The sequence below is a fragment of the Tigriopus californicus genome, chromosome 1 (assembly GCF_007210705.1).
Source record: "Tigriopus californicus strain San Diego chromosome 1, Tcal_SD_v2.1, whole genome shotgun sequence".
Taxonomy (NCBI): domain Eukaryota; kingdom Metazoa; phylum Arthropoda; class Copepoda; order Harpacticoida; family Harpacticidae; genus Tigriopus; species Tigriopus californicus.
In genome coordinates this window covers 6,615,781-6,631,057 of record NC_081440.1, presented here as the reverse complement: position 1 = coordinate 6,631,057, position 15,277 = coordinate 6,615,781, and the positions used below count along the sequence as shown (strand labels likewise).

The 15,277-nt window shown below is 40.2% G+C and overlaps 2 protein-coding genes and 1 long non-coding RNA gene across 5 annotated transcripts in view; 2 read left to right on the top strand and 1 right to left on the bottom strand.

Moving 5' to 3' along the window:
- Positions 1-2,696: 2,696 nt before the first annotated feature.
- Positions 2,697-4,416, top strand: LOC131881297 (gamma-aminobutyric acid receptor subunit delta-like). Its single transcript, XM_059228134.1, has one exon. It carries the CDS (start codon positions 3,161-3,163, stop codon positions 4,271-4,273), a length of 1,113 nt encoding a protein of 370 aa, XP_059084117.1. The 5' UTR covers positions 2,697-3,160; the 3' UTR covers positions 4,274-4,416.
- A 9,002-nt stretch (positions 4,417-13,418) lies between these two features.
- On the bottom strand, positions 13,419-14,914 carry LOC131883857 (uncharacterized). The gene is made up of 2 exons (XR_009373655.1): positions 14,477-14,914; positions 13,419-13,676 (listed from the first exon to the last, which is right to left on the bottom strand). It is a non-coding gene; the product is annotated as an uncharacterized LOC131883857 (long non-coding RNA).
- Positions 14,908-15,277, top strand: part of LOC131883833 (mucin-5AC-like) — a 7,638-nt gene continuing 7,268 nt past the window's right edge. Inside the window, exon 1 of one of the 3 annotated variants that reach the window (XM_059231439.1) lies at positions 14,908-15,026. Coding sequence is in view for 1 of the 3 variants with exons in the window: in XM_059231422.1 (XP_059087405.1) it covers positions 14,988-15,150 (163 nt within the window). In the remaining 2 variants the exon portion in view is untranslated. Of the gene's footprint in view, positions 15,151-15,277 lie in introns of all 3 variants that reach the window. The other 2 variants (XM_059231422.1, XM_059231446.1) reach the window with 2 other exon arrangements.

Genomic DNA, 15,277 nt, shown 5'->3' with positions numbered 1-15,277 from the left:
GGGATGAGCCTCATTGGCCACTAATGGGACTAATGGGAAAATAGAATGAGGTGTCGGTTTTGGGTTAATTGGGCTAATACACGACACAATTAAATCTGGTAAACTCATGAGGACCCAGAATATGAACACACGTTCGTGTAGATGTGATTGTATTGTACGTATGACAGGGAGAAGTGTTTGCTTGGTCAACCCCATATTTTATGATAACATTATTGCCTGTGGTCGCTTCCCATGTCTGATGGGTTTCGTTCTATCGGGAATGAGGTGCTTCTGGGGCGAGAGAGGCTTCTCAGCAGGAGAGATATTCTCTCCCATTTTAGCGTAAATGGCAATGGGGGAAATCTGAACACTTGGTGGGGAAAAAGCAATCTGTTCTCAGATAGTTTAAACCACAACCCAGCGAGGAGCCATTGCTCTTCACTCGAACCATCATCACTTCTTTTTCTTCTTCCTCTTCTTCTTTTACCTCCGCCAACAAATAGCCCACGCTTGTAGTGGCACCAAAAAGGTGTTTGCGAGAGCAAAAAGCATCCATCTCAGATTTATGTTCCTTTCTTTTCCTCCTCGTGGAACATGGCTAACCCTCGTTGGTTGGTTGGTTGGTTGCTTGCTTGCTTGAGCTGCTCTCTCTCCCTCTCTCTCTCTCTCTCCATTTTGGACCGCGTTCCAGGTGTGAGTGACGCTAAACATTCCCATGAGCGATAACCTTAAGTGGAACATTTTTCAAAAACTCCCAACTAACCACAGATGTTTGAATGCAATAGGACGACGACATTTCCGCTCAAAAAGCTTCCCTGGACATTGCTACTCTTTTTGTTGTTATAGTATGTTCTGTGATCCCCGCCAGCCACTTCGCTAGAAGACTAATCAAATGGAATAATATGAACCAACTCTTGGTCAAAGTTTAAATAAAACATAAAAAGTATAACACATCATCAAAGTTCGTCGAAGCTAGTGATGAGGAATCGAGGCATGTCTGTGATGTGGTTAAAGTGTTCAAGACCCAGAAAAATCTGCCCTTTCTCCCCGTGAAAGATGTTCCCTTCACTTCCATCTCGGTTAGAGCTTTTCACCTCATCCTGTCACAGACTGAGGTGAGAATAATAATCCAGTTAGAAAGCACCAATTTTACCATTACCTCGTCCCTCTCGTTCTTTTCCTTTTCATTGTGTAATCTAACAGCAATGAGATAATACCGAACTTGCCCGGCGAGCACTTTCATCAGTAGACTAATGTACGATTCGTCCCATCCACCAAACAGGAACCAAGGAGACCACCAAAGGTACCCCTTGTTCTGAAAGAATCTCGCCCAACAATAGGAAAATACCCTTTTCGTTCAAAGAAAAGGGACCAACCAACCTTCATCCGACTCGCTCTGTCTACTTTTTTCAATGGATGGGTGGGTGCCATATGCTTTGTTGCTTGTTTGAAAGGGTTCTGTGGGCCCTGTTAGGGCTATTTGGATATGCTAAAAGGACACTGCTCCTATGCTGACCATTCATCAAAATGTCAGCCCATCACGTAGTGTGCTCGTAGTGCTGATTTAATATTGCTCGAGAGGGGGTATATGTCAGCAAGATTAATTTCTATCAATCTCATTATCAAAAGAACGAAATTTTGACTCAAAGTGAGGGCTAGTGAAACCATACGTGCATAGTACGAGTATTAACTTAAAAGTTCTTTCCCAGTTTGGTGGATGAATAGACGGAGCGTCCACGAAAGAAAACTTTGGTCCCAACTGAAATTTACTTACAATGGTGTTTGCATGAAATTTGATATTTCACCCATGCTCTTAAGACATGTAAAGCTTTTGAAACCCTTTCATTTCTCATAGGCTCACAAACAATCAAACCTTTTCAATTGGTAACCCCACGGCAATTTAAATTGAATGCACCACAAGAAGATCTTTACTTGCTTTTCTTATCAAATTCCACTCAATGTACAAAGGAAAGAAAATGCTCTTAAGGCCCAAATTTTCTCTTAAGAATTGCAATGTAAGCAAATTTGTAGGGATATTTGCTTACAAATTACAAATTGTAGTCCATCAGATAGCCACATGCTGATGCTCTTGCTTATGCTCTTTGGGGACAACAGTGTTTGAACCACATGTGGTCCAGATCTGGGTGCCATGAGGGCCCCCTTTACCCAATGAGTGAAACCTATTGTTTAATGCTCATACTAAGAAGAGCAACAACAGCTTTAATGACCAGATTGACGCTATATATATTAATAACAAACCTCTCTTATACGTACATTGGCTCCATCAATACAGAATCGAAACCATGAAGTATTTCAATCATTTCGATTATTTTGCCCACCTCCAAACTTAACAGTGCGAAAACATGACTATGCAAACAATTAAACCACACCAACGAACTGGAACGTCCTATGCGAGGTGTACCATGATCAATTCAATTCTAGGCAGCGGTAAACGCTATAGGGGCGTATCCGTGTAGTCATTTAATTGGAGGTGGAGAATGTTTATTGGGTTTCATTAATATTGCAAAATTCCGGCTTGGTGTGCTAAGGGACAAATCAAGCTGAGAGTAATGGTTACTAAATTGAGTTTGGAACACTAAATGCGTTGGGAACGGTACAGCAAAGGTCTCTTTGAGTTTGAGCTACTCCCTTGATAATGAGTATATTATTCAATGCATAAAAGAAAATAATGTGGAGCGTACTTTGATTGATTCTTTTTTTCGGTTTTTTGCAGGAGCCATTCCGACCACAAATAACGGTTTAAAAAACGATGGATAATCCATACCCCAAATTGCAAACGAAGAATAGAACATCAATCCTAACTCTCGAGAAACAATCCACCACGTTTGGTCCAAGCAGGCTCTTGAATATTTTTGAAGACTGATTGGCACGTTAATGATAGGAAAGTGAATTCATTTTGGGATTACTCTGAACCAAAAAGGTACTCTTTCATAGAGGGTCGTAGGAAATGCTTCGCCTCTCCAGTTGCCATTGCTCTTCGTTTAGTTCTTGAAGTCTATTTGCGTACCTTTTCAATACCACTTGTATCATTCCAGTCTTTATCGAGTTTTCCAGAAACTGTGCCAGTTGATTCAAAGCTCTCTTTTAATCCGACCTGCTTTTTCAATGTCCAAGTACCCTTATTAATGAACTGAGTGCGTCAGTGTCCTTTTGACTCAATATGAACACGCTTCAATCTTGGGTCCCTTTGGTCATTATTTTTGTCAACGGATCACGTTCAGAACCATCGGAGTTTTGTTCCAAATACTTTCTGGAGAACCCTCTTCAACACTATTGCCTACCGCCTACTTACTCCAAGGATGTCCTGCCTAAAATGGAGAATGGGAGTGCCTTGAATATTAGCATTGACTTCATACTTACCCAAGTAATCCATGTGGATGATATCAAATTGACAGTTAGGCTAGCCATGTATATGGAACTCAGCTGGATTGAACCCAGGATCCAAATCAATCATAAGGGAATCTTCAATCATACGGATCAAGTGATCTTACTCTCTTTAAGACAACTGGAACAATTCTGGATTCCAGATTTGGAAATTATTGAATTAGAAGGTTTCCGATCTCCCAATACAATCATGAGGATTGGTTCCTTTGAGATGGACCTTGATAAACTGCTTCGAATAGCTCTGCCTGTAGAAATTACGGTGAGATGTCCGTTTAACTACGATGAATTTCCCATGGATGAACAAACTTGTCCTTTGCGATTTGGAAGCTTTGGATATCAGAGTGATTTGGTGATTTTCTCCGGCACCATCAAATATGCAAACGAGAAGCAAAGGTTTCTGAAATACCATGTCAAAGTCAAGGACATGCCCCAAAGCGAGAAACAGTATCTCTACCAAGTTGGGGAACAAAGCCCCGAGTCATACTCCACTTACGGGTTCGACTTGGTTCTGATCCGAGACCAACAGGCCCATTTGATGAGAACCTATTTACCCACTGGCGTGCTCGTGGTCACATCTTGGATCAGTTTCCTCGTTGATCCCGCCGTTGTTCCGGGTCGAATGGCGATTCTAGTCACTTTACTATTGGTGCTAATCAATGTGAGTAACTCCATTTCCACGAGCATTCCCTTGGCTAAAAGCCTGACCGCCGTTGAAATATGGTTGTTGAGTTGCTTGGGCTTCGTGTTTGCCGCTCTTATGGAGTATGCTTATTTGCTCTATTACTTAATGGATGCCCGACACTCTCTTAATGGTAATGGTGTTAAACAAAGAATGGCTTGGACCACCACCATGCCTTTGCCCGATACCCCGACTAGAATCCAAGGATAGGGAGCGTCCAAACCCAATAAGAAATTGGAATCCCCTGCCAAACAAAATGAGACAATGGCCAATCTTGACAAAGCAGCTTTAGTGCTATTTCCAATGGTATTTGTCCTTTTCAATATAATTTATTGGTGCACCCATTTGCTCTAAAATGGAACTTAGTTCAATTCTGAAAATAAATACTTACATCACTCTTGCTGTACCTTGATGCATTTGAGCGCAAAAACATCTATTTTGAGCAATGCACCATATTGATAATCGTTCGTTTACTGCTTGCAATCCTATTAAGAGAACACGCCAACCTCACATTAAGAGATTAAGGCAAAAACGGATGGAGAAACATTCCGTAGACAATTTCTTGCATGCTTCATCTCTGTTTGTCCAAAGGGGTATTGAATTGATTAGCGGAATTTACTTTCAGTTATTTTGTGAACACAATATAACCCCTAAATAAATGCAATCTATTTTAGATTTCACCAATTTGATCAAAACCGATGGAAAGAGCTGAAGCGGATCTAAACGGAAAAGTTAGGGTAGAGGTTGGGTTATTTCTTGTGTAGCTTACCGTTGAGTTAAGGAGAATGTAAAATTCAAGATTGTCCTCTTCGAAGTTTGCTGAAAGATTATCTCACACAACTTATTGTTTAAGGGGACCATATTCTAATAGCTTTGCAATAACTCTAAAGCTGACACGAAACTGAAAATAACTTGATGTAGCATAATAGCAATCCTGCAAGCCTATCCAAAGAGTGTTACATCATACATAGCATAGTATCGTGTGGATGTGGAACATGGATAGAGCACTGCAGCAACTTACTTTATCCCAATACATGAATACGTTTCAGAAATTACAAGTACTAAGATGATACTAACTTTTCCCTTTTTGTGACGAATTGGCACATCAGTGTCGTTCATACAAGGATTTATCAGATGACTTACTACTTCTTCTAACGGGATGTTCTGTTATGAAACAATATTCAACATTTTTTGTTGGGTATTTTTGTTACGGTATGTTTCTCGTAGGGACCAAACAATGCCTACATCTTTCGATGTTTAGCCCAATATTTTGCTTCTAATTTTTATGGCTTATTGTCGTTTTGTACGACTAAATGAATATTTGACCGTTCCATACAAAGACATTTATCAAAATCAAAGCGTTTAGAATTAAATTCTAGCTCACATAGGAAGTGAATTGAGGCTCAAAATGATAGTGTAGCATAAGAACGTTTTGTGGATGTTCATTTCCTTGCCTCTGATTCCAACCTAGCTTTTTGTTCAAGGCCCTGGATAAGAAAGAAGTTGAGGCATTTTTATAATCGTCCATTTGTCATCAAACAAAGAAGAGGATTCCTCCACTTGAACTCTGATGGAACAAGTGTTCAAACAGCTTAGAGAAAGTTCCCCGTTCCCTTCTCTCCCATTTTGCCATAGTCAGTGAGTGGTCCCTCCCCAAGACCAACCAGAATGACGGGGGAGAAGTGGTGTGTGCCATCTTGGAGGGACGGAATGAAACATCATTAGCACTTCTGCCGCCACCTTCACCATCACGTCGCTCTCCTTTGGGTGTCGCCTCCCCTGTCCCTTTTGCTCCAATGTGTCCCCTTTTTTATGGTGGCCAAAGCCGCGGTTGAAGCCCTTCAGCTCCGAGCGGTTTGATCATAAAACGAAAAGGAGTGGATAAAACTTGGGTACCCCGCCCAAAGTGGGAGAGGAAGAGACAAAGCGTTGGAAAGGCTCTTCAACAAATGTTTCACAACTTTTTTCACGCTCTTGAAGGAAAAAAAGTTTCGTCTCGTTGTTTGAAGTGGCCTATGTCAAAGATTCGTCTCTTTCATCTATTTTTCATAGCATGAAGAGTCCCTATTTGATAGGTGGGTTCTACGTCTTAAGAGCTAGTCTAAATATCGATGTTTGCAAGGTTTCTAGCACATTATTTTGAAATACAAACAAAATTATGGGAGGAAGAGACGAGTGTGGATTAATTAGTGACTTGAAGGCGTTGACTCGTGGACGAGGTAATATCAATTTATCCGAAAAAAGCAATTTGTGACGTGCACTAGGGATGTGTTAGGTTTCAAACACATAATACGAAACTATCGGGAATGGGTTAAAATAACCTGCATAAACACCACTTGCTTATTAGAAGTTAAAAAAATGAGGTATATTTTTAGAGAAGCATGAAGAAAAGCAACACATGGCGGGCGGGGTGGTCATTAGCAATACGAACGAAAGTATCCGAGCAAACTAAAGTTAATACGAAAATGGACTATACCAATAGGAATGATATCAAAGAGTTGGCAACACTGGACCAAGATCAATTTGCCTCAGATTGGATTAAGATATATTCGGCTCCAAGAGGACAATTGTGCTGTTACTTGTATGTTCGTTCTAACATTTGATCTTCTTAGTTGTTTGTCAGTGATCATGGCGAATTACATCCTTGCCAGGAGTTGTTGGAAAAGCTCAATTAATTCCGGTGTTGATATTTCTTATTGATCATTTCCCGTTGGTGCTTTTATTGATCTTCGTCTGGAACAAGCTCAGTTCATTTCATTCGGTTGCTATCATTGATCTGCTTTCCCATTTACGCCTTGGGTCATTGACAGACCGTCCAAAGCCACTGACTGTAGGATTAGTCACGAATTCGAGAAAATCAAATGCTCTAAGATCTTTGACAAACAATTCAAATTTAAATTTCACGGATTTTTCATTAACTGGTAGTAAATTGCAATAAAGTTCATATAGTACCATGTCATTTCTTATTAGCAGAGTGAGACAAAAAAAGGAATTACTAACGCCGTCTTGTCATGTACAATTGAGAAAAAGATGCTTTGCCTACTTTGCATTATTTTTTTGGTTTGGTTTTTCACGGGCTTTTCCAACCGCTACAGGGAATATAATCCCTAGTTTTATTCGAATGAAAGGTTATGATTCGTCTATTTATTACCTTTCAACCTTTATATGTTATTTGGTCCACCAACGAATTTGAGTTGGCAGACCGAGCTAGTCCTTAAATGTAGGGTTAATCTGAAATGCTATCTAAAAATTTGTCCAAGTCTGACTTGAAAGATGCTACCGGATCATCAAGGCCTATTTATTACCTTTCAATATTTATATGATGTTTGGTCTACCAACGAGTTTGAGTTGGCAGACCGAGCTAGTCCTTAAATGTAGGGTTAATCTGAAATGCTATCTAAAAATTTGTCCAAGTCTGACTTGAAAGATGCTACCGGATCAACAAGGCCTACGTATTCCCTACGAATATTTGAGTGAAGCAAATTAAACAATGAAGGAGCCCGAGAACGAAGTGAAGTGGACTTCATTGTTTGAACTAGCCTGGATTCTTGAGGGCTTGAAGGTGCTCACAAAATGCATATTAAGCCTCGACGGTCACTAGAATTGATCCTAAAGCCTGGGTTGGGACAAAGCTCATGGATACTTTTGAAGACGTAAAGTATCAGATACCTTTCGTACCTTCTCTAAACACTGTCCAGTCCCAACTTTTCTAGTCTCTCCCAATACGAGAGCTCTCTCATTCCTGTGATGTTCCTAGTGAAACATTTTTGGACTTGTTCGACCTTTTGCAAACCTGCTGAACTCATTGGAGCCCAAATGGGTGAAGCATATTCAAGATGCACCTGGGCAATCGACTTGTACAGAGTTAGCATCGTGATACATCTCTCTGGACTTAAATGTGCGATATATCCAACCATACATTTGAAAAGCTTTACCCACCTTCAATTGGATGTGCTCATCGAACTTTCCATTATTTTGGAGGACTACACCTAAATCTTTCATAAATGAGACCTGCTCAATATCTTTAAATACTCCACTCGTAGATAATGGAGGTATCCGAGCTGCTGCAGGCTTGCGCCGCGGCTTAGGCGCCCCCAGGTACTTGCAACTAATTACTTGCAACCAAAGGTTAGGTTAGGTTAGTTTGGCAAGGTTAGGTTAAATCCAGATGCAGGGTCTGATCATGCAACCCTTTTTGTTGCGTTATTTCGATCAAACGATTTTGGAAATTAAATTCCAAAATTGACCGCTTGTTATGAGTTTCGGCATCATTAAAGTTATTCTTACTTATAAACATTGATTGATTCATTGATGAGACCTGCTCAATATCGTTGCCTCCATTATCTACGAGTGGAGTATTCAAAAGAGTTGACCCAAAGGTCATTGAGCGGAATTTCATTCCGTTCAGGGCCATATTACTCTCAGTAACCAAAGAGGATATTCTATTGCCAATATTTTTTATACGTTAACGATTTTCAATCTAAAAGCACCAACTGTCATAATTTTCCACATAAAAACACTATTCCTTTACACTAAAAGGGAAACAAAATGGGAAATTACTGAAATAAACCCTGAAAAAGAAAATCGGCATACAAGTCAAATTACAAAACTGCCACCATGTTTCATTAAAGCTTGCAAAAAAATGCCCACCAATCCTACAGTGTGGCATGATATTTTTGGTATAAAAGAAACCACAACACTATTCTCAATTCTTACCAATCCAGTTCATTTAAAAACAGAGATACAGATGGGGCCTAACATTTACGTTTCTAATTAATCATCAAAAATGAAAAAGGTTAATATTTTGAGCTATGAAAATTTAGTGCTTACTTTGTGAAAGTGTTTGATTATATAAAAGCACCAATTGCCCAATAGTTGATCTTCTAGCAAAAATTGAAAGCTAGATATTGAATCTTTCAATTTACGTTTTGTAGGCACTTAAAAAAATGAAAGTATAATATTTTGTAAATGAAGATATTCTTTTCTATGTCTCTATTCAATTGTGAGTCTTCTAGCAAAAATTGAAAGCTAGATATTGAATCTTTCAATTTACGTTTTGTAGGCACTTAAAAAAATGAAAGTATAATATTTTGTATATGAATATATTCTTTTCTATGTCTCTATTCAATTGTGAGTCTTCAACGCAAAAGATTATGAGAATTTGTACTTTCACGAAACTACACTACACGCAAAAAGAACTTCCCAAAAGCAGTTTGAAGACTTTGTTAAAGATCTGACAATCTGACTTAGAAAGTTAAAAAGATGCTTGTCATCGATATAAACTAGCCATCACTCTTGAAACAATGTCAGACAAATTTGGACAATGACACTTATGATGAATCAATACTCTTACTTTCTTCCAATCATATAGCACTTTTTGTCACCTTTGAAGCCAAACCTCAAGAATGATCAGCTGTAACGATTTTCAGCGCCATCGGAAATGTAGGTTAAATATTTTTGTCTTTCAATATTCAAAGTGAGTTCTATTTTTCTCGAACTTATTGCATTGTCTATTAGTAAATGCTACGTAAATGTTTGTTCGCAATAGAGTTCGATGCCAGCCTTCTTGCTTGGACTGCTTAAAGCATAAGCTTAGACTAATCTTGAAATAAATAAGCGACTAGCAACTACAGGAGCCAAAGTTCTAGCCAAATCTTTTTAATGCGGACTTCCTTACCGTTACTGGGAGTGGGATCCCATACAGTTCAAGACCAAAAACGGATTCATTTTACTTAACCTTATATTCATATAATATCTGATCCACCAACGTGTTAGAGTTGCAGTTCTGGCTAGTTCTTGATCAGGAATTTTGATCCAAAACTAGCAGTAGTAACAATGGCGATCTGGAAGGACAAGTAAGGACAACATATAATGGTATGCTTGGACTTTTGTTCCCTTCTCATTTATTCAAACTACCAATCTCATTTTTTCTTCATTCTGCATGTAATTGAGCATATATTTTCTTGTTCCAGCGTTCCAACGCCGTAACTAGTATGAATGTTTGAAACGGTGTTTCCCTAAACAAAAATTATCAAAACATATTCAAATACCCACAACAAAGAGTTGTACGCTTCGCTAGCCTGGGATTGAACCAAGGGTAATAATTAAACAATTCAAAACTAAAACAATGATTTGACAAAAAAGATGGGAAATATAGTCCCTTTCATTGAGGGAAACAACGCCCTCTGCTTCCTCTAGGTGCGGACAAACAGTAGAAACGAGAGAATATGCCGTAAGATGCCAGGCTTTATCAAGAGATTGTTGAATGACCAATTCATTGCCCAAGTACTGTGACACAATGAGTAAGCCACCAACTCATCTGGGAGACGTTTCAAATCCTCTATGGGCAAAATTCTGAACAATTATGATGGGTAAATAAGAATTAGTCAAGCAGGTGTAAACTCTACGTATGATTGATAACGCGGCAAAATTTTTAAAATCATCATTTCCAACAAGATACTAGGAAATACACAGTTTCACTAGTTTTTGGTGATTAACTTTAAAAATTTCACTTTTTCATCATCATATTTCGCTATTAAATTGCGTTAAAACAGCCTAAGGTAAGTTTATCAAAAGTTAACTTACCTTAGGCTGTTTTAACGCAATTTAATGGTGAAATATGACGATGAAAAGTTGTTGGTATGCTGCAAGTATGCAGGGCATAAAGCTCTCTGTTTATCCCTATTTGGATGTCAAAAGTGTTTGTGATTATAATCTTATAGGATATGAAAGGTCTCTCAGATGGGTTGATGGTACATTATGGTGTTAGAATAGATCAGCAAGAAGTTGTTCACCGTAAAATGCCTTGACAAAGTCAAGTATCTAAATTACGAGAGCATAATCTTGTGTTTCTCTATTTGTTTTTCCGCAACAAGAGGAGGGAAAGGAAAATGAAAAGTACGATTCCTTACACGATCTTTTTATTCACATTTGAATCCTTTCACTACCAAGTATTGGGTGCACATTAATTCTTATAAGAAACTTCCATTGGTTCAAATATCTAAGATTTCCCACCTGTCACTTCAAGAGCCATATTAGGAAGTAAGGAAGCAATTTTGATTTGACGAGAGAGAAACGTATCATATCAAATGGCGCAGCAACGTGGGCATATACATACTTCAGACAATGGTGATGACCCATTTCTATCTCCAAAGCCATTCCACGAAGTAGTTTCCTGTTGGTAAGCACTCATGTGCAAGGAAAAGCAACTGACGTATCAAAAAGATGGTATCCATTTAAGTTAGGAGTTCAACGAAAGCTTTTTGTCAAAGATAAAGACCATCAGATTTGAGGCGTGCAATCAGCAAAGCTTAATTTTTGAACCATGATTAGTACTTTTACAAAAAGCTACAGAGTTTCTTTGAACTTTTGGGATTGATCCTTGCGTAAATTGATACATTTTCTTGTGTTTTTTAGTGATGGAAACACAGAACCGAAAAACAATGGTTATAAAGGTATGTGAAAATGTTGTACACCTTTGTATCAAAAGTACGAATAGATCGTAATAAAATTATTGCTTGAGACTAGTTGACAACCATCATATTTCTCACTCCTTTACTACAATGTAATCGAAGTAGAAAACTCTGAACAACTCTGTTTGTCTTTCTTTTTCCCACTTAAATGTGATATCATAAGTAAGCAAACGGAACTGTGCGTATACATGTGTTGTTCTAATTTTCTCTCTTTCCTTCATCCTCCAAGAGTCAAACTTGAAATAAATGTACAGTCTACAAGATCAACTTGATCCTCTCCATGGAATAGTCCGTGGCCTGCTGAAGCTTCAGCGCACCAAGAATGACTGACTATCCATGCATACACACACACACACATACGATACATCGTTACATACTACAGTCCTCGAGTATCGTCTTGAAATCGAAGAAAGAACGGACGAACCACCAAGACAGAAAGAGACCATGGAGGCATGCCGTCTTGGCTACTTTTCTTCCTGGTTCAATCACCGCTTTGGTGGATGAGAAAAATTTTACCACCACGTTGAGCTCTCCTCGTGGTCTGGAGGGTCTGGAGATCTGCCAACAACCAACCAGTCATCCTGGAGCGTGGAAGAAAATCATCTGAGGATTTGGAGCAGTCGGTCGTCACTCCACATCCAAGTCGGACAGACGCGAGGAGGCCAAACACCTAACCAACCCTTGCCATTATTCATCCGGGCACTTGCTCAAAATAGAACGGGATAGAACGAACGAGATTTGGCCAGAAATAAATCTCTGTCCTTTGAGCGTCTCCGATCCATTCGAATTTGTGACGACCGCATTGTTTTGTTTTGGAAGCATTGTTTTTCTTTCCTCACCTCTCAACTCTAGAAAGGCTCCAAGTGCGAGAAGCGCAACTGTCAGTCGTGCCTTGATTTTCCAAGAGAAAACACCTCTCCTCTGGTAGTGTTGGTTTTTTGCTTGCTACGAGTGTGTATTGGTGACATTTCCAAGATCTTTGCCACTCTATCACCATCGATCGCCGCAAGCACTGGTTTTGCATTTGTGGTCTTGTGATCTGGTTGATGAGATAGCATCACCAAGGTAATGCTTATTACTGAGTGGGCCCACTAAGATCGACGTCATTTCGTTGCTCTTTCTCTTTGAATGAAAACCTCAGTTTCCATTCAATGTGCCACAATACCCTCCATACAGAAGTTCAAATCCCACAAAATGACGATAACGTCTTAAGGCATGACAACACCAACACTTTGGGAGAAGACCGTAACTGAATTTGAAAGTCAACGACACTTTTCTCAACCACAACCAGATTCTTAGTACGCTCAACAATCAGGAGAGTTCCCAAGAAAACGAAGAAGATCATCATCATCAACAGCAGGAGAACTGCCATCACCACCGCCACCACCACTGTCAACAATAGCGTCTCCCTCGTCGCCGTTGTCTTCATTCCTTCGCATGTACGTAAGTGGCAAATCCGTTTCTTGTTCAAGATGTTCTCATGAACGAGAAATGAGGCCCAATTATGACGGAGAAACAGATTTTGGTCTCCTGCAACGCAGTTATTTCGCAGGGCTCTGAGAAATTAGGCCAATCATTGAGGAACCAAAAAATCCCGGCAACACGCAATCCCCCCCCCCCCTAAGACAATCTTAGCAATAAAAGAAAAGTCTACATTAGCACTGAAGTCGGATTTGGAGGTTGTTCACCTCTCACCTCCTTTCATGTTTTGAGCTGCCAGCTAGAATTGTACGTAGTGTTAGTTCTTTAAATGCAAAAAGTCACCATTCCGTGAGCGAATACGAGTACACTTCAAGTTCACAATTAGATGGGTTCATTGTTTGGAAATCCATTTCGTATTCAATCTGCTAATGGGACAATCATGAGCTTGTAACCAACGAAGCTCGTTTTGAACGATTTATTTTCGCCACATTGGAGAAAACATGATAATCGTGATCAAGTACAACACGATTGCTGAGTAACCAAAAAAAGGAAGGAGTAAAATCTAAAGGAAATCGACCTGTCACCCACCACAGGTGATGTAATTGGTCACAGGATAATCGGTCATAAAAATGATAGCAGGATGATTGGACAAAAACATGCAACGAAACGCACAAAGGCCTCCATGTCCAATTGGGGGAGTTTCACCTCGAATCTTCAAGCTAAGGAGAGAAAAGAATCCAATTAATGCTATTCATTCAGCGATTGATTCTATCCACCAAGATTGCATCACTTCATATCGGGCTGAGCCAAAAGAAGTTTTCCTTGTACCAAAGACAAGCAGGGGAAAGTCGGGATTCCCGAGAACAAATTTCGCTCTCAATGGATGAATTCGGGAAGTCGATCGAGTAGGTGTCACATTAGGGAGGACGAACACTCCAATCTTGGTCGGAATTCTTCGAATGAACCTATTTCTGATTCATATTCCCAGCCCCTAGACATTGGGCAATTTCTCTGAATAGTTGTCACAATGAAAAAAGGAAAGAATGAAATACCCGTCAAAATCTATTTTAAGTCGCCATTATCTTCATCCTCCTCTACCTTCCCCACCATCAATGCCTCATTGTCACAACCCTCCCTTGGAGAGCACGTACACAAGAGATTGTTTTCAATTCCAAATATTTACGAGTCCCGAATAAAAGGGAAACTGGCTTTCAACTAGGTCAGCTGAGGCCATAAACCATGGCTTCACGTTGGGCAGGCCAAGGGCAAGCAAGTCAGCTCAGTCACCTCGCACCTCAACCACCGGAGACTGAATTGTTGATTGAGATGACTTTTCCTCGGTTTGAACTGAAACCTGAAATACTCTAGGGTCAGCATTGGGAAAGTTCAGCAAAGTTCTCTGATCGAAACCGATTGGTTTGGATCCGACCAGAAGGACTGATCAAGAACTGTTCATTTCGATTTCGTGCGTGACAGCTGACCAAGCTCGAACGACATTCCAACGCTCTGGCATACTTACTTTCTTAGACCACTTGGATCACATTTTTTTGCCATGTACATACATATAACTGAACCAAGGAGACGCGCTGCTGTTCCTTGTGCTAGAACTGTTACCACCTATTCCCAGTTTCTCCAGTCCATTGACTTCGCGTGCATGCCTTTGTTCGTAGTACTGTAGGTGCGAGTGTTTGATAGAACGGCTACTAAAATCACTTCACTCCGTGGGTCGAGGCGGTCCCTGTCCAAGGCTACTCTCCCGGTTGATGCATGCCTTTCTGTTCAGGCAATTTGGCCGTAAATCGGAGAAGAAGTGCAACAACCACACATGGCCTCAAGTTCATTTCGTGCTCTTACTTGCTCGCTCACATACTTACTTTCTTGCTCACCTACTCACTCTCTCACACACAATTCACTCTCCACACTTGCTTGGCCAGTGAACGTCGCTCGTCACACGTACATATGTTCCTGGGGTAGAAAATAAGTGGACTGGCTGGCAACAATAGCACGTTTCCTGGCTACGGTGGGGGAAGATGGGAAGAGCAATCCACGACAAACAGGCTGTACTCGAAGTGAGCCCAACATCCAGCTCACACTCTCCTCTGGTTGGTAGTACCTTCCTCGACCGACCGACTAACCGACCGACCAAGCAACAACCATTTCAAATCAATCTGGCCGCAGCCCATACCTCGTTTGGTATCTCTTTCCTTGGGAATGGCTTTTAAATTTCACTTTCAATAACCGACTTTTGAAGCCCTTTAAATAAGGGTGAATTGGGGGACCCATGAAAGACGCCTATTTTGATGCGTTAAAAGAAGAGGGT

Excerpts from the sequence above, each read along its gene's own strand:
- LOC131881297 (XM_059228134.1), top strand. The coding sequence starts at position 3,161 with ATGAACACGCTTCAATCTTGGGTCCCTTTGGTCATTATTTTTGTCAAC.